The sequence below is a fragment of the Trachinotus anak genome, unplaced genomic scaffold (assembly GCF_046630095.1).
Source record: "Trachinotus anak isolate AG129_WGS33_773 ecotype Australia unplaced genomic scaffold, CSIRO_AGI_Tana_v1 ptg000002l, whole genome shotgun sequence".
NCBI lineage: Eukaryota > Metazoa > Chordata > Actinopteri > Carangiformes > Carangidae > Trachinotus > Trachinotus anak.
Window position 1 is genome coordinate 9430927 of NW_027273853.1, and position 27117 is coordinate 9458043.

A 27117-nucleotide genomic window follows, 5' to 3' on the forward strand; every position below is an offset into this window, starting at 1 on the left:
AGAGAAAGGGAGAGAAACACATAGAGGAAAGAGGGAAAGAGAAGAAAGTGTCCATTACACCGGGTGGATTTTTCCAGAGCACCGATGTTGGAACACTCTTCTGAGCTGGCCCTGGTGCAGAGTTTGTATGCCAACAGCATGCGCTGTCCCCCCTCTGCGGCCGGGATCTCTGTCAGGAATGAAGACCTGCCTATGAGGTACGTTGGGGTTGGCCCCTCATTCAAATCTGGGCTAGCTTTTGTGGAGCAGCCCGTATTTGGACTGCCTCTTTGTCTAGGCTGGATATTGTCATAGGATGTATTGTTTCCAGTTGAGGCGTTCTTCCGGCTGTGATTGTGACTTTGCACAGGGCAGTGTTCTCCTAGTGTCCCTACATATACATTTCCCAGGAACCCAGAAACCATGTATTTGAATCTCATAAATGTGGCCGTTCAAATCAATCCCATCTTCACACGATACAAATAATTTACTAAGGAAGTGGTGCTTTAGTTTTATTTGGTTAAAATGTACTAGAATAGAAAAATCAATAGCTTTGCATTGTCATATTCATTAAATGCCCCTTTCTCTTCTATTCAAAGTTTCACAAGGGCTCAGACAATTGCATCAACTATAAATAATGAAAGAGAGATGAATGTGTCAGTGATGCAGGTGTTTGTCTCTGAATTACACAGCTGAGTGAAAAACACAAAGCTGTGTGATTAGATATCTACTGAAACCATCACAGGCCTTACTGTACTTCCTCATAAAAACACAACATAAGATACCAGTTATCTTTAAAAGAACAAGAAGAAACATTTCTACCCACTGTGGAATTTGCATAAATTTACGTGAACTGGACATTGATAAGATGGTGGTATCACGTGTCCTTAGTACATCTTGACACAGCAGATTCCCCTCAGAAAGCTGGTGAAGTTCCATCTCACCATTTTTCTTGTTAAGTTGGTCACCATTCTGCAAATACTTCCAGGAAAGACAGATCTGAGAAAAAGTGTGCCTTCAAGTTCAAGATGACGTGTTTGAAATGACACAATGTGCCTTATTTTGGTTTGAAACTGGCCTATTTTTACACTGTGCAGTGTGTCATGAAAGGGTGCAAATTTAAAGGCTGGACAACGATGACTGACCCTTGAGGCTTCAGTTCCACTCTGTGAGGGGAAAACATTTGATGTAAACAACAAAAGCATGGTACGTGTGGAGGATTATGATAGGATTACAGTAGTAATAATCTCAGATTAAGAACAGGAGGCTAGTATTAGAAGGTGCCAGCAACTAGGCATTGGCCTCTGGAATCCACTCCAATAAACATCTCTAAAGAAAAGCCAAGGAGATGCATGCCAGATGGTAGGAATAAACTGTTACGATACGAAAACTATACTGTATGTATTGTATGTATTGTACACACCCACAAGGGAAACAGGGCTGCTCTTTACAAGAATCCTGCTTCTTTTATAACAAATCTATTCAATAAAGATCCCGTGAGATCTAATTGAGTCAAAGGAAATATGTGGATGCCACAGATGGGATGACATTATTGTATTTTTCCTCCATCTTAATGAAACCTGATTCTCCAGTGGTTTACACTACCTTTTTATAGCATGGCCTCAAGCTTAATGGTAATGCATGTTGCATCGTGGGCTTGTCTGCATGTATGACAAAATAGGTCGCATATTACATTATGCATACAAACCTCTTTTAGGCACCATTTAATAGAGCATACTCTGCACTGATGCCAGGTTGCCTTGAAATTGCTATGGATACAAGGATTAAGTCGGATTTCATAAATAGGATGTTTCTTAACACTCGCTATGAATAATATTTTTGGATTGTGCAGCTGCTGGAGCAATAATGAATGGTTTGATAATTAGGCTGGGTGCCCCACACCCTGCCTCTCTGCTAAGGCAAACAGTACTTGACAACGACCCCTCCTACCTTTCCCCCCAAGTGTAGAGGCCTCGCCCTGCAAGTCCGGCACAACAAAAGAAGATAGGATCCCCCCTCCCCCAGGGGAACAACAGCCCACCGCAAAAGGGAACATGACCTATGACCTTGGGGAAAAGCAAGAGTGAAGACAGCAAGAAATACTGGATTTTAACAATCTTAGTTTTGATTGGAGGAGATTTATTAGCCCATCCACAATACGAGGCAATAAACAAGTCGGAAATAATCTTATTTATTTGCCTAACCCAATAAAAAAGCCAGGTGCCTTATTTAGATTCCTTGGAAAATATGGAAACAGGACCGGCATTATTAATCTTGATGGTAATGACCTGGGTGCTATATTTAAACACTATAAATGTCTCTCTAATAAGGATCATTAGATCCCTGACTCATCCACAGACTAACCTCCCTTCACAGTAAGGCTTGACAGGATCTGATTCTTCCATGTGCTCCTGTTCCCTTCTGAAAACGCTGTAGAAGTCGCTGTAGGGATATTATAGTGGTGCCACAGCAGATAAAACATCACAATCTATAAATAGGTCAGTAAACTCTCTGTAGACCATCGTGTGCCCGTTCCCACTGGGACATTAAAAATAATTGAACATCATGGGGTAGAGGCTTTCTGAGCAGCAGCAGCAGCAGCAGCAGCAGCAGGCAGCATGGTTTCAGACTTTTGTTGAAGAGGCCACGCCTCTGGTTTGCTGCAGCTCGGTGTGCAGTGTGACAGCGGCTCGCCTGAATTTATTTCAGTCGGGGACGAGAGAGAAATCAGGAGGAAGGAATAAGGCGGACACCGGTGCCCCCTCACTCTCTCTCCCTTGCTCTCTCATGCAGTTTTGAAGAAGACGCCCCCTCCCTGCACCTGCTCTGCCTCGTCTTCTCGCCGTCTCGCAGGAGTTGAGCCTCTTGTGAGGGAGCGGACGTCGCTTCTCATTGTTAGATAGGCGGTGTTTTGAGCATGACTTCGGCGTTCAACCTAGATTTCCACCCTCTGACGGAAAGTCGGTTAATGACTTCGAGCGACACAATGTAAGTAATCCAACTATCGATCTGTGCGTTTCTCCTCAGCGACCTAAACATTTGTGAGTGCTTTTTTTTTTTAGAGAGAAACAAAAAGACACACACACACACACAGAGACACACACAGTTCGGGGCGAGTTGGGAGTTGGCTAACGTTAGCTTAACTGGCAACTGGGATGCTAACGATGCTAATGACACGGTACCATCACCTGGAGTTTAAGTAGTTTGTCCAACTTAGACCATAACGGGTCTAAACACATCAGAAGTGGATTAAGTAAATGTGACACCACTCCTAACATCGACCGGGCACACACCTTCTTAGCTAACACGTCTCCCTCGCAGTGACCGGGGGAAAACGCAGTTTGCTCGGCGCTACAATAGTCAAGTGACATGTGCTTCCGGAGATCACACGTTTCGGTATCAGCTCTGAAAAACAGCATCGATTATCTTTTAAAACACCGCAGCCCGGGGTGTCTCTTTGCTCCACTCACAGCACCACCTCACTGTGTGGCGATTTAGTTATTTACTAGTGGACAAGTTTACGCTGGCGTGTGCTCGGTGAACGGTAGGTGTTAAATCGGTCATTTTTTTAAAGGGAAGTCCCTTGAGTAGAGTTGCCGTTTTAAGTTGACCGAAAGTTTGCTAATAATACATCATGCCGCCGACTTACTATCTGTTTGTTGTCGGTGTTATTGGCCAAAACTGAGCAGCTTAACTGGAGCTTGTTTGTAGGCGGCACACAGGCTGTCGCTGCTAGCCGCAGAGCTAGCTCCCATCGCTAGCTGCAGCCTCAGGCACTGGTGCCCCCCTCCATGTTGGATGTAGAGTGCTTACTTAACGGCACTAAACACGTGGTTTCCTACATTATTGAGCCATTAATGGAAATCTTGTGACAGGACATGTAAACAGGGGAGAAAGGACCAAGCACAGAGGTCCATATAACAGCTCCTGTCGTCTCGACATAACTTCAGCTAATCCTGTTTGACAAAAACATTGTCAGAAACCACAGCCCGCTTTTTACGAGACTGCTAAAAATTTAAATGTTTGTACTTTCAGGAATGCTATCGTAATATTGTAACAAAACGGGCCCTGCCCTTTGATGTAATGGTCTGATTTTCTTGGTCTCTTGTAAGGGTGATTCTTAAAAGCAATTTCACTGCTCTTCCCATTGAATTAGGTCAGTGTGGTTTGTATGAATTGCTGCAAGGTCAGTTCTTGAGCCTTTACCCTTTATTTTGTTCCATGATCAGGGCCAACAAACAATTATTTTCATTACTGATTAATCTGCCAGTTACTTACTTGATTGTTTGTCTGTGAAACATCAGCAAACGGTGAAAACTGCCCACCCCAGTATCCAAGGGCACAAGATGACTTAGTTAAATGTCTTTTGTTTTATCTGACAAACAGTTCAAAACCTCAAATCATTCAATTTGCTATGATGTAAGAACAAGAAATGCTTGACATTTTTGCTTGAAAAAATGACTTGAACAATCCACCGATTATTAAAATAGTTGCAAATTACTTGTTTTTAATGTTTACTCAACTAATCATTGTAGTTTTAACTGTAATCGTAGCTGAAGCATAAACAGAGATAACTGCCAGCTGTTTTGATACTAAATTGTAATCTTTAAACAGAAAATGCCAAACATTCCAGTTTTTTTTTTTTAATGATATTTCACACATTTGAAAGGTTTTTTTTTTTTTTAAGAATATCTCATCCGTGTACTTGGCAACAGTGAGGTGGTGATTAGATCTTGTCCCAGCTGTATTTGATTGATTAATCCCTCTGATTGTTGACAATGAAAGTGACTATCAGGGCTTAAGCGTGATCCTTTGGCAGCCAGCACAGCCATAGTGCTATGTCAGTAAGCTAAGCGTCACGGTGATCTCTTTTGTTGTGGCAGGGGAGCTGTTGATCTGTGCAAAGTGTAGGATCTTGGCACGGGGTCTGGGGCTGCTCGGGCCAGCTGTTGTGTTCTCTTCCTTCGCTGTGAGGGTGGCAGTGGTGGGAGAGTGCCATGCAGCCAGATGTTGAAGGCCAGTAGTAGGAGGGCTCTGATCTCACCTGTCACCTGTTTCCCTGCTCCTTCTGCTTGCATGGCACATCAATAATTACAAGACCGACTGTTCTGGAGCCACATGCACATAGCCTTGGAAAGCTCATAATCAAGTCCCCTATCTCCAGCGTGGGGTGGTGTGATCGAAGGTTGAGCAAATTCTTAACTTTGCAAACAAAAGATATTGTGGGGCAAGGTTACATAAGACTAGATGCACCCACCATGTCCATAAAATTGCCAGTAATGCGTGGCTGTTTAGATATTAACTTAAGTCTACACGAGAGGTATGTTGAAGCAGCAAAATAAACTGAGTTTATGATTCTAAAATTGGCCGTCAATTAGCATAATGTTTTCAAGCTTATTCACTGTCTAGGTCGGTATGCTTGTGAGTAGGGGTCTGTGCCTGCAATCCACATGAAGTGGAATCAGCTGATTGGTTGGAAAAAAGCCCTTCTTCAGTGGACAAGTCAAGAGTAGCAGTAATGGATCAGATTTGGGAGACGTGACAACAAGGGAACCAAATTTAGATGTTTTTGTGGAGCAGAAAGCTTCTGTGCACTGCATTTATCAGCCGTGTGCAAAATCACTCATGATTTAGTATGTGGTACATTATGTTTGTTAAAGTGTCCCAATTGTGAGTGCACCAACGATGAAACGAAAGTTAGAACTACAACAATTCATTGATCAGTCACTTGACAGAAAATTAAACTACAACTTCTTTAATGATTGAATAATCTTTCTCAAGGAGAAATGTCAAACGGTCTGTGGTTTCAGCTTCTCAAATGTGAGAATTTGATGCATTTCTCCTTGTTAGAAAGTAAATGCAATGTTATTGGTTTTGGCACGATTCTCCTGTAAAACAAGCCATGAGCACCATGAAATCATAAAGGGCAATTTTTTTCCTGTTAAATTTTACAGGCCAAGTGATTAATCGAGAAAATAATTGGCAGATTCACAAATAATGAAATTAATTGTTGGTTGCCACCCTACAAAAATGTAGTATCCATGGCATGCACACTGCTTTCTTGCCGATTGTCCCACAGTGTAACGTGTCTGATTTTATACATCAGAGGATGTACATGTAGAGTTCCCACTGCGCCCCGAAGAATTGGTGCGACAGAGGACAATCGGTGACAAGAAATCATCAGTGTCACAATAGCAGCTTTCACACGTGCACTGCAACCCAGAACTTTTCTAGACATCACCCGGAGGAGCTGTATGTGTGAACGCAAAGGTGTCAGGTGAACCGGACATTGAACGAACTTCAACCTGGCAGCTCCCTAGTATAAACTCTGTATAATGTCCGATTGAGTCCATGTGTGAATAGAGGTCATTGTCCGGAGAATTCTCTGCAAGCAAGAGGGCACGTTGATGATGTTTCTGTTCTACTCTGTGCGTGCTCTACCCAGGCGCCGCCCTTCGTGTAAACCAGATAATATCCTGAAGGTGTGAACGCGGTGTAGCTGCCTTTTTAGATGGCAAACACACAGGTCATTCCCCTCAAGGAAAATAGCATTGCACATGACAGAGCAAGCAATGAGCATCCAGCATTGGAACAACGAAGAAGGTAGAAACTAGTTCACCACTGAAACGTGGGGTTCGTTCAGTGGGTCCACCTTCCACTTATTTACATATCAATTCTGATGTATATTTAAAATGGAGTGATTGTGACGCTGAAGGCCAGACAGCCAAAATGTTTTATTTTTTTAAATAAAGTAGTTTCTTGTCATGAAGTGAGATCCTCCTCTGTCATCACGTGACTCTACGCCAGTGATGACACAACACAATGATGTGAGTGTCTGAGGTCTCATTTCACAGGTCACGTCAGTGTAACCCACCGTGCCTTCACAGCAAGTAGTGAATGAGGGAATTTTTATTTTGTGATTTAGGGCACAACCATAAAGAAATTTGTGTTATTTAAGACATAAAGTGAAGGCAAAATTGTACATGTTAATTAAGGAGAGTTTTGTATTAAAGATGTTATGTTGCCTCTCACAGGTTAGGCTAATGGGTGACTGAGTAAGTCAGTGCAGCAAGCACACTCTGTCAAAGTAATCAAGAGTAATTGCAGCTTTTAGTAGGCAAATGTCTCTTAGGGCAAAGCTGCTGCCTGTTCCTGTGAGCCTCACCTAAAGATTTAGACTCATGCTTTATCCGACGCTGACAGAGGCGTGAGCACAGTTTATTTCGTTGGATGTTTCGCTGTTCGTTCACACAAGCTTTACTTTGGCAACGTCATCCATAATCACCAGGGACACTTGGTGTGATTATGGGGCTAATGGGGCGGGCCTTGTCATCAGATGCTGGCCGTCTGTTAACATGCAGTCTATTCAGAGGCTGATTGCACATGTCTGTCTTCATCAGGGGAAATGCAACAATGAAATCAAGCCATATTGAGCTGAACTGGAGTTAAAGCCAGGAGGAAAATATCTTAATAACTTCTCATCAGAATCACAGCGCGCTGATTAGGGCCGACCACTTGGTATAGAAATCAAATAATGCATAGTCCTCCCGTTTCTAGCCTCAAACGACATCCATTCTTGGTCGTCATTTGTTTTTTCAAACCTGAATGATTCTTGCTCAAGGGCCCTACAGCAAACATTGTGTAAATCCTGCTCCTGTTTTCTGTGGCCAGTTTTTAACTTAAAGCCTGTCATGAGGATATTTTTATTCCAAGCTTGTGAAACCTTATTCATCCTGTCAGAATATTCTGTCTCTTTTTGTAGTAGTGGAGAAAATGGATGGAGTTAGAAGAGAGAGCCTTTATGTTCTACTTGACAGATGTCAAGATATTACCAAGGCATTAGAGGCGTTTCGGTGTCCTGTTGAATCAGCTTATAAGGCCACTGGTTTCATGAAAGAAGAGGCATCTTGTGTGTTTTTTTTTTTTTTTTTTTTTTTTTTTTGTGGGTATTACTAGCAAACAGCTGTTTCAGTTGACTGATTTTTCCTCTTTTCTCAGAAGCATTACGTGTGTTCACGTGAACTTTGACTTTTTTTTATCCCAAATAAAGCTTGACAGCAGTTTTCTGCTGGTTGCCAAAACAGTTCAAGGCAAAGAGGCAAGTTTTAGTCTGTTACTAAAAACAGGAAGCGACTCAGCATCATGTGTAGCGTTACCCTAACAAGATTGTTTTTGATCAGTATTTTAATCACAGCAACACTGTGATTGTTGACGTTACAGGCACCCAATTACAATAATGCATAGTAATTATAAAACTACATTTAGAGCAGGAATTCTTAAAACACGTGACCACAAATAGTGGGCCGCATGACAAAACAAATCAATCATGTGACATGTTGCTGGTGTGACCCCTGGAGGTTTAAGGATGAGTATCATCCAAGCACACAATGCTGAGCTTTCAAAATCATGTACATTAGCAGGCCAATTGGCTGGCTTACTATTATGGGCACAGTAAAGGTGTCGCTGGCATACTTGCACGGTCAGAGCTCACCATCAGGACACATGGTCCAGATAAATCACCTGTTTTTTATGGGTGGTGCAGCAGTAAGCATGCAACTGTCGCGACTCTGGCTCTGAATGACTCGTCAGCTGCTGCAGGGCGTCTTGGAGTGCGATGAGCTGCCACATCACAGGGCTGTTTGTGGAAGCTCAGCAAAAGACTTCATCACTTCTGTGTGTGAGCACTCGACCGGGTGGTGTTGGGAGAAAAGGTGTGCAGTATTGACAGAATCAGTTGTAGCTTTTTTGTACCCTTTTCAATAATGTGCCAGCATTTTGTGTATGTCTGTGATGAGTGAAAGTTCAGCTTGAATCTTTGAAAAAATACATTTAAAAAAGAAACAACAGCAACTGGTCTGTACTGAAACAGTGTAGTGGTTACTCTGACTTCACTGTGTTTTCATTGAAACTTGCTCCTGTGGAAACTATTGACAGCACCTTTGCATTGGCATGATGCCATTTCTGTATTGACATAACATTATGCTACTTAAACGGCTTGATACTCAAGTTCCACTGATAGATACTAATTTATATTTGCAAGTGACACTTAAAACTGATATGCTACTGGCAGACACTGATCCTTGTAGACAGCTGTCACCTTTGTGCTAGCTAAGCTAGTGGGGCTAGTTATAGTTAGTTACCAGACCTGTAAAGGAATCGCTTATTTGGTTTTTGCTGAGACTTCTATGAGGAGTGGGCTATTTCTTTTTAACCATTATGTCTGCTGTTTCCTCTTTGCTCCATTTTTAACTCTAGTGATCAATACAGCTCCTCGTGGGACAGTGCTCATCTGTGTACTCGTTCAGTGTACAATATAATCCTGTGAAGTAAAAACACTTTGTGGCAAACACTTTAAGTCAATGATTTTTATGACTTAAATTGCTCAAGTTCATGGAGTAGTATAAATGAATGACATAGAGATATTTTTTTTTAGTAAATGACTTATAGATTTGTTTTGTGGGAGTGCACCAAAGAGTGTATTATTGCAGTTACATTCTCTCTGAACAGTCTCTTAAACTTAAGAGATGACCACAGCTGCAGGGGGCTTAGGACTTGAATGAATGTTAAAGGGAGTTTGTTTTGAGCCATCATGTTTTTGTGTGCTGTGACACAAATCCAGTTTTTCAAGTGAGATTTGCCTTTTCTACAGCGAGATTTCATCAAAGGGCCCTCAGCAAAATGGCGTCGCAGTGTCACTGGCAAAACTGGATAAATGGTTTCACACACCAGTGCTGTGGCCTTAGCAGACGAAGCCTTCGATGTGTTCCAAAGCATCCCTCTGACTTGGCCCATTGTGCTACAGAGGAACGGTGAATAGTGTTCTCCAGCATGGGGGAACAATATGTGATTGTTCCCCTGCTGTGGTGAAGAAGCTGTAGGTTACTCTCTGTACCATCGCCAAAGCGCCTGAGGAGGAGATGTACTGCAAAATCTCTGTCTGCTAACCAGCGATTCTTGGAGGTTTGGAGCTCTGCAGTGCTGTTTTCGTGTAGCTGTCGGAGCTGGTGGGAGGGGGGCACTCACCCCTTTTTTGGTGTAGAGGCTTTTGTTTCGGTGGAGGTTTTATCAGTTTATATGTCATCATCCTGATGTATTAACAGCCTACAGGAAAGAAAAAAAAAAACTGTTCATGCTGAGCGTGGAGTTGGATTTCAAAAAAACAAGAACTGAAGTGGGAATTGTTAGCATGTCACTTAAGTCCCTCAAGGAGTTTGGTGTTTCTGCGGAACGGCTTGGCTCAATTTGTAAGAGATGGATGGCTCGCGTCCAAAGGTCTGTTTGTAAAGTTGTTTCTTCATTAGTGTATCTTTTTGTCAGTCTCACTGACACAATGTTGTATTGAATTAAGGGACTGTGAGTGTATCATAGTCTCCACCTTTTGGTCTTACCATGGCCCTTCTTGATCCTCTACAGAACTGAAATGTGTATTGGGAGTGATGCTTTATACTTGATGTGATTTCTCTGGCTCAGTACCTGTGGATGTCTGGTGTTGTGGCCTCATTCCAGCGCTTCCACCACCATCAGAAATGATTTGTGTCCTTGATTTTGTATGAGTGAGACAAAGGTGCTGTAGTTGTAGGTACACTGGTATTGATTCTTTGTACCTAAGACTTGCCTCAAAGGAAAATGGCATGATTTATAATTTCACTCATCGCCATCATTGCTCTACCACCTCCAGTCGCCTAGATTGTTGCTCGGTATGTCATTGACTGTGCAGTTCAGGGTGTTTGTGTCATCCAGTATTGTAAACAGTATATTGTTTTAGCATCTACTTTGGTGTACACATTAAATAGCCACGCTGCTATGGGTGTGTAAACCATTTGACTCATTGATAGAAAATTAGAAATGTATAAAAACTAGCAAAGCATTGCATTTTCATTTTCATAGCTAATCTTAAAGACACAAAGTCTAGCCCATCTGAAAAAAATCACAGTTTAGCCTGATATTGGTTTCACACAGTGACAATGACCAGTCAGTCACTCTTCGAGCAGTGAGGATTCATTTAGCAAACAAGCTAATAACAGTCTTGTGTAAACAATCAAAAATTATTGATGAGAACAGGTGCATCAGGCTCTAAAAAGGGCAATGTCAAACTATTAACCTATGTCTTTTTATGTGGTTGTTAAAATTTATTAATAATTAAATTATATTCCTTTAACTGAGTCTATTGCGAAATCCAAAATATTGTTACTACTTTTACCGTCCACTGAAACTGCCTTCCAGAACATTATATTTTATTTTGATTTAGCTGTTTTTGCAGACAAATGCGTTGGGGATCTTTCTGACAATGATTTGGAGCCACACATTACTAAGAAAGCATTTTGACAGTGTATGGCAGAAACAATACAGTGTACATTTTTCAGATCTGCTAGAACCATTTGTTGCATCATTATTGTGACCTGAAATGGAAGAATATCTTGTTGCAGCAGACCACTTTCCCTTTGACAGAAGTGCTGAAGGCTACCTGTGTGACTCAAAAGTTTTATCATTTGAGTTTTTAACATGAACATGATGCAATACAGCACTTGCCTGTAAGCTTTTTTTTTTTTTTTTTTTATTTTTTTTTTTTAAAAATAGCCTGCTGCTGACCACCTGCTTTCTTGATAAATTTAGATCTACCTTGGTCGTGAACTTAATGCAAGACCTCTGATTCAAACCTAAAAAATGAATTTTGTGTAGAGCCATGTATACTAATTACAGATTTCTTTCTGCTTGGTTCTCTTAGCAACGGCAGCAAGATGAATGGGTCGCTGGAGCATTTGGACCAGCCAGACCCAGACTCCATCAAGATGTTTGTGGGACAGATCCCGCGCTCCTGGTCAGAAACGGAACTAAAAGAGCTTTTTGAGCCCTTTGGAGCTGTGCACCAGATCAACATCCTCCGTGATCGCACCCAGAACCCCCCTCAAAGCAAAGGTACTGTCCGAGTAATAGTACATTTAAAAAATATAATTATTTAAGTGATCGTTTGTTGTACCATGTCACAGAGGTTTTTGAATGGTAGAATCTTGAAAATATTTTGCCTTTAATTTATTTTTATTTGTAATATTCAGAAGATTAGATGATAAATTGTAGTCAAAGCAATAATAAATTGGGACATGTAAATATTGGTTACCTCCCAAAGTGGCCAGAAATATCGAAGAACTTCGAAGATTTCCTATGGCCACCGTTGGCCTCTACCTGTATTTGCCTGGCTTTTAGTGTTAAAGCAGAGTGCCACATCATCTACTGTCACATTTCAGCACAATCCCCCTCTGCAATGGACAGCATTGCTTGTCTGCACACATTATACACCTATATTTGTTCTTAAAGATGAGTTAATTCAACAGTCTTTTTGCATCAGGGTTAAAAAAACTTTTTTTTTCATAACCCTGCATTATAGAAATATTTTTTTTCTTTTTACTTTGCTTTACTGGTTTTAAAAGCAGCATTGTATGACGGAAGTGTTGCTCAACTGCAATTTTCCATTAAGACATCCATCAGTGCGCTCACTTAGATGGTGCTCGAGATGAGCGATTCACTTTAGGTTGCAATTAGAGGAGACTGTGAAGTGGAAGCCTGCTTTCTGCAGAGAGCTGCCACTGGAAGTGCTCAGTCTCCCGTAACTAACTGCAGGTGAATAAAGTAAACGACAGTTTCCCTTATGTAACTGTCCTGGGTTTACGACGCCACCCAAATTTCAATTCCCTTGATGGTTGGAGGACTCACTATTGCTAAAGGCATTAATCCACGCTTGGGTTTTAATATGGCGGTACCATGTTTGATGCTTGATAGTGGTTCCACGGCCCAGATGCACCAAGCCGCCTGGCTGTCATTGAAGGTCTCTGGCCACCCATCGCGTGTAGTGTTTTGAGGTGTGTCCAGAACCACTGGCACTATTAGGCCCTTATCAGCCCCTGTTCCGCTCATTGAGTCAGTAAAATTGTTGGTGGAGGCAGTCTAAGAGAGTGTCGCCGGACTGCTTGTTCAGCAAGATAAATCAGTGATTTTACCCACTGAACACAGTTTATCCCAATTTTTGCTGTTCACAAGCAAGACAGACTTACAGCACCACTGCAGTGTTACTATTTTGGAGTCACCTGCCTTTCTGGCACCAGTCTCCTTTTCTGTCTCCTTTCTAGCATCCATGCAAACATCAGTTGCTTAGTAGTAATTTAGAAAAAACAAGATGACTGCGTTGTCTTGTTACATTCAAAAAATGTTGTCGGTCAGTCAACAACAGACATTTGTGTTTATATAGCTGGCCCTGCAGTTGCAGTCCAGCCAAAAGGCAGCATCTTGACACCATTGGGTTCTTTCAGCAACAGCAAACGGTTTCTATAGCATCATCAGGTGGCGTTTACAGACAGTGTTACCAATTTGGCGCCTTTGTAGCTACATTTACAGATGACAGACAACAAATCAAGAAACTTCTTGGACAAACCTTTGCTACTTTTCATGGAAGAGAGTCACCAGTATTGGCCCATCGGTGCAAAATCAGGTCCTCCCCCGACAATGATGTCCTGAATATGCTAATTGGGAGGCCACGACATATAGAGACATTTAATGATTTTTCATGCAGGCTTTAGCTACCTCTCATTGAAAGTAGGTTCCACATTAATTTGCGTTCTCAGTTTTGCACATTGACCATATGTGGTCCGTCCTCCATACTAAGTTTTGACCTAGTCATTTTAACCAGTGTATTATCTAGTCTTCATGGTTACCCCAGAGGTTTAGAGAAATACAAACAGGGCTGATTGTAGATCTTCATTTAGTTCCTTAGGTTCCTCACTTCACTCTGGCTACTTGGTCAAAAAGAGCCTTTAGTATGTCGGGGCCCTAACAGCATCACACACTGTCACAAGGACAGCACATGATCTTTTTTAACAAAAAGGCACACACATCTAACATCACCAAATAATCCTGAGTATGTTCAAAGGTATATCAGAAAATCTCCAGGGTACTTATTATGCAGCGTGTGTATATAAATATACAGCCAACACTGTGCTGTTCATTGGGAGGCTGAAGAGTTCAAAGCCCTTTTTTTGAAGCAGAGCCCTCCCCTGTTCTATGCGGAGTGTCAGCTGTGATGGCCTATTGACATGTTAATGCAATGTTAATGTATTCTAATAGATAATCTGGCCTGATCACAGCACTCTTTCGCTCACCCAGCCTGTGAGAGGTGAATTTGTTGCTGCAGCACCCCCACGCCCATCAATTTAACTGCTGTCCTTTTCTCCCAGTCATCGTACTCCTACTGGGAGAAGTGGGGGGGCAGTTTTATCAAAGCATGACAGCCTGATTCTATCAGGCTTATGCTTATTTGCATGGCACATAATACACCCTTCTCCCCTTTCTTATGTCATATCTTGCCTTTGTTTAATTCATTCTTTGAAATTGCTGTAATCCCACTTCCATTTTAGTTGTTTACTTTGCTATGGATCTATTGAGAAGCCATCAGATTCGCGGCTGTTTTTAGGTCACGTCTACTGCAGGTCATGAAAAAATCATCTGATAACTATCACGCCTCTCTGGATGGTTTATTTAGCTCCAGTAAATCGGAGGCAGGGCTAAGCAGCAGAGAAAGAGAGAACTCAGCTGGTTGTGAGGGAGAGAGAAGAGCAGCTCGATGCATATTAGAGTTCAACAGCCCTCCCCGCGGCCTGGGAGCTCCAGTAACAGCATAATACACACTATGTAGGTCAGAGACGCTGCAGTGCTCCACTTCCCCAGCCCAGTGAAACTGACAGGCTGGAACGCCACTGGCGGTCTGCTGGGACGGAAGGATGAGAGGCTTTTTTTTTTCTTTTCCTCCCCCGCTCTTCTTTTCTTCATCCCCCTCCCCCACCACCTCTCTCCTCCTGTGATTCCTCTCCCTTGCTCTCACTCCTGCTCTCTCTTGTCTCTTTGTGCTGTTGTTGTGCCTCCCGTATGTATGTTGGAGTGTGATTGGATTCTTATGCAATGCGCCACCACTCTCTCTGATGCGTTGATGGGTGTTGGTACCGTGCCCTGGCTTGCCCAAGCCGTGTTGACCTGTGGACTGTGCATCGGTGCGTCCTGACAGCTATCTAACCCTGTCGCCATCTCTGTGACCATCTCACACAACAGCCTTCAACTATCTCATTACTCCACAGTCCTCGCTGCAAGCTCCTACATGAGCTGTGTGCACCATCTAACAGTTGGTGCTAAGAATATCCTGTCACATGCTCCTAACATGTGATATGTGGAGAACATACTTTCATCCATTTAGCTTCTTTCCTACTCTGCAGTATTGCTGGTATTACATTTACTGCCTGTATGTGTTGTTTTAATGCTGTTTGTCACCCCCCCACCCCCCCCCTCCCCCCCATCCATTGTTTGTCCTTGTTTTTCTCTCTGCAGGATGCTGTTTTGTAACTTTTTATACAAGAAAAGCTGCACTGGAGGCCCAGAATGCACTGCACAACATAAAGACCTTAAGTGGGGTGAGTAAGTATGGACTGCTTTTAGCTGCTTGAGCCCCTCTCCATCCCTGGTGCAGGCTGTGAGCTGTGTGCTGGACAATAATGAGCTCTCAGCTCACTGAACGCCTGTCTGGCCTGAGAAATATCTCAGTCCCCACTATGCACGAACACCACACAGAGGACTCCCTAAACCTCAACACACTGAATTGATAAGATCACCACACACACACACACACACCCAGGTATCAGGTAAGGTATGCTTGACCAGGCAGCAGGTTATTCACTGAGGCACAGCATCCGATCGCCACAAAGTGGAACAAATTATTAATGCTTGTCTTCATGAATCATTGATGCACATCTGCATTTTTATTTCCCTATGTTAGAGGTATAAAACTAGGCGAGTTGAAGTCTCTTTAACAATAGAGTCTGGTGAGAGTGACTGTGGTCTCTTAATTCCTCACCTGATTTATCCAGCGAGATTAAAGCCCAGTCAACTGGAATAAGTGCAATTGCTTGTTAAACCTCTACAAATCTGCCCAGCCTATACACCATTCTGAATTACTTTGCCTCCAATCAATTAAATCTATACCAAACAAGTCCAGCTGTCGATTAAATCAATAGCTCAGTCTATTGGAAAAGGAGCCACTGTCAGTGAGGTTACAGGTAAATATTGAACTGGGTTGATGAATGAGTGTAGCGGGCTGAGTATACAGGCCAGGCGCTCTTCACTGGAGGACTATCAATCAGCCAGACATTTTAAATAAAGTGTGGTCCAACAGCTCAGCTCCCGAATCCCAATTCCTGGTCATACTGTTACTGGCATTGACTGCAGGTGACTGAGTTTGCTTTGCAGGACAGTGGAAAAGCTTGTTTCCCTGTTCCTGTTCCCTCTCCCTTCTGTGCCTTGCTCTCCTTGGTCAGTGACGCTAGCCAGTACCCATACTGAGCAGGCCATCTGTCTGCTTCTCTATAGTGCTTGTCAAAAACAAACCCACCACTTTTCATAAGTACAATCTGCTCAGGCATCTCACGGCTAGATTTCTTTCTTCTTTCACGTCACATGGCAGGTAAATGTGCTAAAAATATATTCACTTGAAGTTGTGTGAACGAGGCGATACACACAACTTCAAGTGAATATATTTTCACAAACAGTGGTGTTCGTTTAATGGCTTGAAATGACAGATCCCTGAGCAGTTGTTCTGCAACCATTTTCTTACACAAATGAACACAGCTTGAGAAATGGCGACACGTTCAGATGACTCAGATCAGATTTTTCACAGCTCAGATTTGCCACACCTTGGATATGTATGCAATACGATGGTGTCGATTGTATCAAATTCTGGAAAAATCTATGTATTTGACAAGCAATACAAAAATGGCCTCCCTGTCAACTACCTCTGATTCAGTGTTCTAAAGACGATGAGGGATGTTGACAGGAAGAATCAATAAGTTCAATCACAAGTCTACACTTCAGCGAGAAGTGAAATTGGATCCTGAAGAATTTGATCCCTGCCATCTACTGAGATACTTCCTCCTGAATCTGGCATTGGTGTTGGATGATGGTCTTAGAGTGAGAGAACAAAACAAGAAGCAGGGAGAAATGCTTGAAGATTTGGGGGGCGAAGTGGGCAGATTTGGTGTTAATCATTTCTCTACTCTTTTTTTTTTTTTTTTTTTCCCCCAGATGCATCATCCTATCCAGATGAAACCCGCTGACAGTGAGAAAACAAGTGGTAAGTGGATTCATCTTAAAAGCAGAGTGACAGCAACCAAAGGATGGTAGGACACAGATGTCTGGTGAGGAAAAGTTTAGCCAAGACAAATGGGGTTTGAGGTTTTAAAAAAAGAGAGGCTGTGGCTGGATTGTGTCTCTATTTAATGCCAAAATGGAGGCCTGAGAAGGACCCAGCTCAGGGAATGTGCAGCAATACTTAGATTCTATATAGTGTCAGGAGCTAGGAGGATTAAGGGCTTTAAAAGACACCGAGGGGAGAAGAGTAGACCAGGTACAGAGAATCTGGAGGAGAGCACAAATGGATGATGTAGTCATCTGTCTGGAGAAGCAGACACTGAGGAAAACAAAGCTGCAAGTTGCAGAGATTTGTCGAAGAGGCTGCCACCTTGAGTGAGAGGCAGAGAATGTGGCAGCATGACAAGGAGAGAGGTTGAACAGGAAAAATAGAGGTGCAAGATTTAGCGCCTGATGTAACTGCTGCTTTCATAGCTCCATAATTGTTTGGGTTTAACTGAATAGCTGTTCTCTTTTCATCCTTCTGCAGCGGTAGAAGACAGAAAACTCTTCATTGGGATGGTTTCAAAGAAATACGGCGAGAACGAGGTCAGAATGATGTTCTCGTCTTTCGGACAGATCGAAGAGTGCCGAATTCTCCGGGGACCAGATGGTCAGAGCAGAGGTAGGTGTAGGCACTGTTTTCTGGGCCTTGCAGCCGCCGAGTACATATTCTCACAAAGCATTTATACAGGCCCCTCCCTGCTTCTTCATTTCAACCCCCTCCACCCCCTTATCAAGTGCTATTCACCTCCAGTGGCACCCATTCCATGCCCATAGTCTATCCTCCTGTCACTGTGACACTCAGCCTCCACATCTCGCAGTGAAGGGCCGCTGCACTTGCTGTCCGGCACAATGGCCCGTTGCCTTGGCAACCGCTAGCTGCTGGTGTTCGTGGGCTCAGCTGGCGGACGGCTCAGCTCGGCTCAGCTCCTCCTTTACCGCCTCCTTCATCACACTCTACAAAGGCTGGAATTAGCCTGTCGTTGCATCTCCTACATAGCTCTCTGCTGCATAAAGCCTGAGCTCGTAGGCGGCACAGGGCTCTCGTGTTGACGTACACATGTAGAAAACTCATAGCAGAGACAGTTAGGCATGAATTTCTGCTGTTTCTCTGGTAATTGTACACAGTGCAGCCCCAATTTGAAACAGACCAAAGACCCTCTGATGTTTGCAGATCTTACACATTTTAGCCAATCAAATCCTTTCAGTGTGTTTTTATTTGTGCATTTTATGTGTATATAATCACGTTGACTGTTTCACCATGACACCACGTAGTCAAGCCTCTTTGGGTGGCAATTTAATCTGTCGATCACTGTGCTCATGTGACACGTGTTACTGTTCTCCTTGTTGTGTTCTTTCTCCGTGTGCTAACCAGTGAGGGTGGTTCTGTGTGCTTGGGAGTTGCCATTCTTTGTACTGTAATGTGTTTTTTTGGGGTTCATAACGAGTTGTCCAAACCTTTTGTCTTGTTTTGTTTCTTCTTGCCCCCCCCCCCACCCCCCCTCTCTCCTATTGTTCCCCCCCTACAGGCTGTGCATTTGTCACATTTACTACCAGGGCAATGGCACAGAATGCAATCAAAACCATGCATCACTCTCAGACTATGGAGGTAATGTACCCCTTAGCACCTATTTCTCATCCCCCCCTCCCCCTCCTCCCCCTCCTACATTCTGCTGCCCCCTTGTGTTGGAAAGACGGAGAACCTGTCCAAGCAGATGGAGTCCATCACAGAGTATGAGTCATTTCCAAAACCACTCTTGCTAATTACAGAATTACATTGTCGTCTGCAGAATAATTGAATAAAACTTGAAGCATTGCCTCGCACATAGCTGCTGAATCCAGAGTTAACAGGACAAGACAGGATACAACCAAAATTGCTGTCATCTGTAATTTTGGGCTGGACTAAATGGATCTCATTTATTGATTCTGATAATATTTTAGGGCCTAGCTATCAGTCTACCATAATCAATCTATATTTTGGACTGCAGGGAAAAGAGCACACAGCATCAAATAGAGGTTAACAAAGAATTACTCTAGACTGGAGCAGCTAGCCTATTAGATTTCTTCAAAAACTGGGTCCATGTCCTTGTGTAGCCAGTAGAGTCTTTGTAGAAGTGGAGCAGCAGTAATTTGACAGCTATCAGGTCAGAGGCTCCCCAGTGAAGCATCAGACCAAGTCTAATTAGGAGCCCGACCAAACATAACACTCCTCCTACCAGATTAAACACAGGCCCCAGTGGTAGTGCCACCTAGCCCCTCTAGTATTATAACCTCCCCAGTTTTCAGCTGCCATGGGAGGTGCTGCTGGTGCAGAAGCCATTTTCCCTGTCCAGCCTGGTCCCTGTCTGGCTCTCAACTCTCAAAATACTTTTGCACCGCATGCCTCGTGTCCATGCGTCTGTCTGAACAGTATGTGACTGTCTGTTTGCGAGACTGTGTGTATTGTAATGCATTTTTCTTGTTAATGTCCGCTGACATATCCTTGTTTGAATGTCTTTTTTTTTTAAGTGTTGTCTCCATCTGTTGTCTGCTTGTCCGTGGACTCGATTCAGCTCCTCAGTGCTAAAAAGATTCACTGTCTGCAGCATTGTCCTGTGCCCCTTTTGGAATGTGGCCTGGCTCAGCTATGCATGGCAGATGTCCTCTGTGTGTTAGCTTTGATATGAATGCAACAGGCATAAAAACTGTCTTGAGGCATAGATGATAGCCCCCCCCCCTTTTTTTTTTCTTTTTTTTTGAAAAATTCCTTGCAATGACTGTGTCCTTGCATTGGTGAATACACTGGGTTTTTTGTGTGTTTCTGAACCATTCTAACGTCTCTTACCTCTCCACTGCTGCAGGGCTGTTCCTCACCTTTGGTGGTGAAGTTTGCAGACACACAGAGAGATAAGGAGCAGCGGCGCCTGCAGCAGCAGCTAGTACAGCAGATCCAGCAGCTCAACAGCGCCTCCACCTGGGGGAACCTGACTGGCCTGGGGACCCTCACACCGCAGTACCTGGCTGTAAGTGTTACTCAGACATGCAACCCTGCTGAGCTGCACAAAAAACTTATGTATTATTATATTGCACAGGTTTACTTTCTGCAAAACTGTTCTTAGTTAAGCCATATGTAGACTATTCACAGGACTCGCAAAGAAAAAAAAAGAAGAAAAAAGTCCCAAACAATATAAAACAGTAAATAAGGCAATATGTTAGATGTGTAGTATATACAATGTTTGTTTGTAGAATATTTGTGTAGATGGAGTCAGATGTAGGTTGTGGTGATGTATTGGTTGTTATACTGTGAGGTGTTAAGATTCATGCGTCAACAGACCACACCAGGGATTTTACTCAGTTGTAATGAATTATATTATCAAGTCACCCAGTTTTTGTTCACTGTTTAATAAAGAGTGACAGTGGCTGCTCTGGGTGGAAATGCAACAGCCATTTTGTCTATAATATACACAACCTTGCAGGCCTCAAACCTTTTGAAAAAAATTGTGATTGAATTATCAAAACTATTAGCTTATTTCAGGTTTAATATAGAAACAGTGTGATGGAGTAGAATGCAAATAAAGGAAAAGCTATAATTTGAAATACCACACAGTATTCAGACCTTAGCAATGCATTGATTTTCTTTGGCTCAGAAAAGGAACATCTTGTCTCGCTCAGTTTGTGTTCTGGCTGAAGGACACAGGCATGTGACTCACATGTGTCTGCTCTGAATTGGAGCCAGTGAACATGTGACTTAAACATGTTCATAACATGAACAGCTGAGCTGCTATTTCATCAATCCAAATATTACCTCAGTTTTGAACAGGGGCGAATAGAGGAATGTTGTAGCAATCACAGACCTGACATCTGTCATTTTGTGATATTTTCTTAAACCAGACAGCAGCAAAATATGGAAGATTTGTACAAATCTCAGACTTGTTGTTGCACTTGAAGTGATTATCACCAATAAACTCACTTCATAGACACAACTATAAATGACATATTCGAAGAGTGTGTAAATGTTGAGATTATAATATCCATTTTTGTCTTTTCTCTGCTACAACTATGTAGCATAATGGCAACACAGAATTATCAGTCTTGTTCTGAAATTCTGATACCCAAGACCTAATTGTGCATCCCCTGATTGATTATTGATTTCAGTGTTTCCTTCCTTGTCAACAGTTGCTCCAGCAGGCCACATCTACCAGTAACCAAGGCAATTTCAACAGTATTCAGAGGCTAGGAGGTGAGTTCATCCTTTCAGACGTCAAGACCACTGTTCTTAAACTATCCTCTGTACATGAACAAGCCGAATATTTTCAAGTCACCAATTGTGTGACTCAGTTCTCTACGCCCACATGGTTTTAAGTACTGTAAATCACATTACTCTTTCAGATCAGTGACACATTAATAATGAGTGCTGTTATTCCAGCCCTCGGGTAGGCCCCTTTAAACACAAACACTCAGCACATCACTGTGACTTAGTCAAATTAGAAAGCAATAGATCTGTCAGGAATAATGTTCCCTATGTAAAGCACACACCATGCTGCTTTATAACTATAAAGGGGCCTGTTTTGTATGCTGAAGTATAAATTAATCTCCAATACTAACACTAATACTGCATTTTCTGATTGTGAATAATAAAAGCACTAAATATAGTACAACCCTTCAACAAGTGTGAAATTTCAACACTGTACTTTGTCATTATTGTACTAAAAAAAAACAAGTGACCAAGTGTAATGGTTTAAACACGAATGAAAAAACAGAACAATGCTACAGACAAATAAAGATGACGGGTAACTTTCCGAAGATGCATCTGATAGCAACCAATAAGAGTGAATGGGAAGCAGTGAGATTGACTGCAATAACACAAATCTATGTGAAATTTTCTGGAAAAAGCACGTCAAGTTTGCAGGAACTAATCAGTACTGACTGCACTTAACAGATAGCCTTAACTGAGGCTAATTGCCAAACCCCCACCCCCACCCCCCACGCTTTTTTTTTTTAAACCAGTTTTCTGCTATTGAAAGTTTTAATTAATGACAGACATAAAAGCACATCCCATCTTAAACTGTAAAGATGTATTCTGGAGTTAGTTCCTGTCAAGACTTTTTGGAAAAACATGAACACAAATTTGGAAGCCTTTGATAATCACCCCTGGTTCTTTGTTCTCTCTGTAGGTGTGAATCCCCTGCAGCTGCAGAACTTGGCCACATTAGCTGCTGCCGCGGCTGCAGCTCAGAGTTCTGGCAGCCCGACCTCCACCAATGCCCTGTCTACAAACACTGGAGCCTTGGGAGCTCTGGCCAGTCCAGGTAATTTAACACGAACAAAAGCTGTGTACTGTACTATGTGTTGTACATGGAGTAGTAAACACCCAGGAGTCAAACCCTGTGCCAGTGTTGATGATCAGTTGTTTTAGTAAAGTTAGATTTGTGTATGGATCCTTTTGCTTGCTGAGCTTTTGACCTTGTTTTTCATTGGTAAATAACTAGTGTCTGTTTCCTGGTTTCCACATTTAACATTTAAATAGAAGTCTAAATAATTTTTTTTCTCCCATTGAGGTATAAATATCCATAAGTCAGTGCTCCTGCTGCTCTGATGGTTCCTACCAACTGCTCCTCTAAACGTCCCTCATCCGCCATTTGTGGTCGACAGCCATTCCTCATTGATTTTATGGAAGTTAATCACCAACATATAAAATTTTATGAGAGCCTCCATCTCCCTTTAATTTGTGTAAATATACATTGGCTCCTTCTGAGTTGAGCATATTGCAGCTGAGATAATGATCTCTCCTTGTTAAGAGCCAGATTTTTAACTGCCCCCTCATTGCTGCTATCCTCTCATAACCATAACAATTTCTGGCAAAGATGCCAGACATCTAAAGTGATATGAGGTGTGTTGGACATGAGCACGTCAGCCCTGTGGTCACCCATATTTCCTTTTTTTTTAATCATCTCTCAACAGCTGGTTCAACAGCAGGGTCCAGTGCAGGTGCTGCCATGAACACCTTAGCATCTCTGGGCACCCTGCAGGGTCTCACTGGGACCTCTGTGGGCCTCAACAACCTTAACGCTCTCACCAGCAGCGTCAGTGGTGAGTCTCCTTTCTACTAGCTAGATAAAAACTACAAAATGTCACCAGTGCACTCTTGCTGCTAACTTTAAAGCTGCATTAAGTGATTTAGGTCTCTGCTGGATGTGTAATAGTTTAAGTGCATTTTGAAGCAGGTGACAGCACTGCAATGAAAAAACAGCCTCATTCAAAGAGGGTCGTCTGGTAACTAAGTTAACCTGGCTTGATGTTTGCCATAACCACAGTATCGGTGTCATTTGGCAAGGTGGTTAGATGGCCAGTATGTGCAAGAGGGCCTTCTCAGCAGATAACTTTTTTTTTTTTTTGGCGTGAATTTGACAGGACAGTAGAGAGTGAGGGAATGACATGCAGGAAAGAGTCGAGCTGGTCGGGAGTCGAACACAACAGATGCTAAGTGCATCTCCGCTCATGTGGTATGCGCCCTAACCACTCGGCTATCGGGCCGCCCTGGCAGATAACTTTCTAATGGGAAATCCTTGTTTCTACTCATGATCATAGGTAGAAAAGGTGTAAAATCTTGTCCCATAGTATTGTAAACCACACACATGTAAGCCTTCCTGGTTTGTATTTCATTGTGTCACTAATGCCTGAAACCAAATGCCCTCACCAGCAGTATGTTGTATTGTTTTAACACAAGGCTGCTGTTCAGTTGAATACCCACTGACATGTAAAGCTTGGGACAAACTGGAGAACATGCTCAAACCTACACAGACTGAACAAACCACACATAAAGATTGTTTCCAACAGCTTGCACAGATTTTAACTCAGGAAAGAGCATGAACCTAACGACTGAGTAAATACACAAGACAATACACTGATAACCTCAGATTCTGTGAGAGCACCAGTCGTTGCAAGATGGAGGGGAACCAGCAGCTGTTTATATGGAGTGCAGTTTGTGTTTAAAAGGCCAAAAAAAGGTTTGTTTGTTGAGAGAGAGAGAGAGAGAGAGAGAGAGAGTGAGATCCTCTGCTTCAGTCACAAGTGCAGTTTTAACCCACAAACCTTTTGTGGGGTTTGTGTCTCTTCTTTTGTTTATTTACCAGTAATTCTTCTCAGGCGATGCACAAGTGACGTCACTGGTCACAGAAGTCAGTCGCAAATATCAAACATTTCAAAAATCTTAATGAGAACGACCAGCAGCAACTGAAGATTACATATTACACACTGTTTGCTTGTCTGCTGACCGTCAACACTAACTTATCCAGACTGGAACAGACCCAGACAACATTCAACAGTCGGCTCAACTGTCTGAATGTGTGCCCCCACCTTAGGTCATAACAACTTGACCGTTCATGGGCCACATGTCAGAGTGGAGTCACATGTCTTTCTGCCACCTACTGGTCAAAATCATTTAATGCAGCTTAAGTGCTTGACAGACATTTTACATCTTGCACAAAATGTTTGAGTAATGTGTCTGTACATATTAAATCATTTTGATTGTGATTTACAGGTATGGGGGCCATGAATGGAGGCCTGGGTGCCTCTATGGCCAACGGGTCAGCAGCCAGCTCCATGGACGCTCTGACCCAGGCCTACTCAGGGATGCAGCAGTACACAGCCTCCGCCCTGCCCTCCCTCTATGGCCAGTCTCTCCTGCAGCAGAGCATTGCTGGCAGCCAGAAGGAAGGTGAGCAGATCCTCAGCATGCACACTAACACACTCTGACGTCTGTCATGTTAATTCTCCCTTTGTTAAAGTCACGTCATTTTATTAACAATTTTCTTAAATTTCCATCTAACTTGAGATTCTGATTTTCTTACCAAATGCGGTAGGGCCAGAGGGCGCCAACCTGTTCATCTACCACCTGCCACAGGAGTTTGGGGATCAAGATCTTCTGCAGATGTTCATGCCTTTTGGAAATGTGGTCTCTGCCAAAGTCTTCATTGACAAACAGACCAATCTGAGCAAGTGCTTTGGTAGGTTTGTTGGCACCGCTGCTCTCTGAATGACCAGCCTGGTGTGTTGTTTGCAGAACATTATGTTGTCACGGTGCCACTATATATTTCTGGATTTTTACTGGCCTCCATTTTGAATTCTGCGCATATTTCTCTTTTCAGCATTTTGTAGTAGCTGATGAAGCAGCAGTGTAGTGTGACACACAGCACTCCTGATGTAATATAAAAAAAAAAAATGTAAAAAGATCATCTCCAGAAATATTTCAAGAAGCATACAAATATGTGCTTAGTGTCTAATATGTTTTTATCCGCGAATATTTTTCATTTCAAAAAAACAACTTGACTCAGAATGTCTCCTACTTCACTGTAAAATCCGTTCTCCATGTGTGAGCTGCAAGTTTCAATGTACCACACAGTCATTTAAAGTGCTTATTGTACCACAGCTGCCCTCCAAATTGGTTCTGTGACCAAAAATAAAGCCTGTGTGTCCATGTGTTAAACTTAGATTGAAGGTGAGTGTAGTGAAACGTTCCCACTTCAGATGACAACAGCCCTCTAGTGCAAACTCTGCACATGCATCAGTCTACACAGTGAGGTGGAAATGTCCGAGTGAAGTAGAAATGTGTTGTGATTTTTAATCCAGTTCAAACCTTTGTCATCAAAGGTCCTTTGCCCTCATTAACAGGCTCAGTGTGAGGCATAACTGTCGCTAAACAGTGCTAAGCAATGTTATCTTTACACAACATCAATTGATTTAATCTTTCCATTGAAGCTTTAATGCTCATTGAATTCTGCTCAAGTGTTATGTAAAGACTGGTGTGTTGGCAGAAATAGTTGGATCAACATAACACAGAAATACTGTTTATATAGATTATTGTTGTCTCTTCTTTGACTGATTGGGGGTTCATATATTGTTTTCATTACTGTTTAATTTATTTATATTTTTTCCAATGCATTTAACCTAAAATCGTGCAACATTGCAGCAGCCAAAAACAGCTAGTACTCACATATGACAAACTGTAACGACTAAATATCTGGTGTTTTGACTCAATGAATGACATAAATACTCATCACTTGATTTTATGTATCTGTTTTCATATCATTGAGTAGTGAGACTTGATCAGACCAGGAGCTCCTTATCCATCTCCTTATCTATTCTGTAACAGAAATTATGCAACTCGAAATGATGTTCCTGTTAAAGAGCAACTGAACACAAAATCCACTTTTTGATTTAAATTAAATGAAATCAGTCGTGGTTATCAGTTGTGTGTACACCACGCCTAGGCAATGCCTAGACTGACAATATGGTGATGTTGGCTTATACTGCATGTATAAAGGGCATATTCGAGCTAAAACACAGTGTTAGGTTGCTCTCTGCTTGTATGTAACATATGTCCTCCACCTTTTTGTTGTCAGGGTTCGTCAGCTATGACAATCCTGTGTCTGCACAAGCTGCCATCCAGGCCATGAACGGTTTCCAGATTGGAATGAAGAGGCTGAAGGTTCAGCTGAAGCGTTCCAAGAATGACAGCAAACCCTACTGATCCTAGCCCCGGGGCCTTCCCCCCTTCCCAGCTCTAATGCTAGCACTGCTAGGGTAAGTTCACCCTCCAGCCAAGATCACCACAGCAGAGACTCAGTGGGGCAGGGGGGAAGGAGCCCACCGCAGGAGGGAGACTTACCCTATTCCTAAAAGATGGTTGCGATGATCGTTCCACATTTCACTGTATTTCATTCCTGCGGTTTTCTCATGTAATTTGAGTCGGATTAAATATTTTAATGTATATGATTATTTATGACTATCACTGGAGTCAGTGTTTGCTGGAGGTATTTTGTGTCACTGTATTTAGTGGAGAGCATCAGGTGTGTTTCCATGCCATTTCATTGCCTTCAGGTCAAGTTAGACAGGTTGACTAAGGATCAGTTGTTGTGTTGAAGGGCTGAAGCCAGACCACGT

At 42.6% G+C, this 27117-nt stretch overlaps 1 protein-coding gene across 8 annotated transcripts; it reads left to right on the forward strand.

Annotated features, from left to right (window-relative positions):
* Positions 1 to 26757, forward strand: LOC139630916 (CUGBP Elav-like family member 2). Of its 8 annotated transcripts, none has more exons than XM_071494781.1 (13): positions 2 to 197; positions 11705 to 11895; positions 15343 to 15425; positions 17089 to 17137; positions 17684 to 17818; positions 18726 to 18805; positions 20037 to 20198; positions 21352 to 21415; positions 22350 to 22484; positions 23137 to 23265; positions 24716 to 24892; positions 25038 to 25181; positions 26577 to 26757. In XM_071494781.1, exons 1-13 carry the CDS (start codon positions 85 to 87, stop codon positions 26702 to 26704), a joined length of 1590 nt encoding a protein of 529 aa, XP_071350882.1. In that variant the 5' UTR covers positions 2 to 84; the 3' UTR covers positions 26705 to 26757. The 8 variants fall into 8 exon arrangements, with proteins under 8 accessions (XP_071350929.1, XP_071350882.1, XP_071350875.1 ...); XM_071494774.1 differs by having other exon boundaries at positions 63 to 197; positions 24716 to 24891; positions 25034 to 25181; XM_071494795.1 differs by lacking the exon at positions 2 to 197 and adding an exon at positions 2642 to 2967.
* The last annotated feature ends 360 nt before the right edge of the window (positions 26758 to 27117 follow it).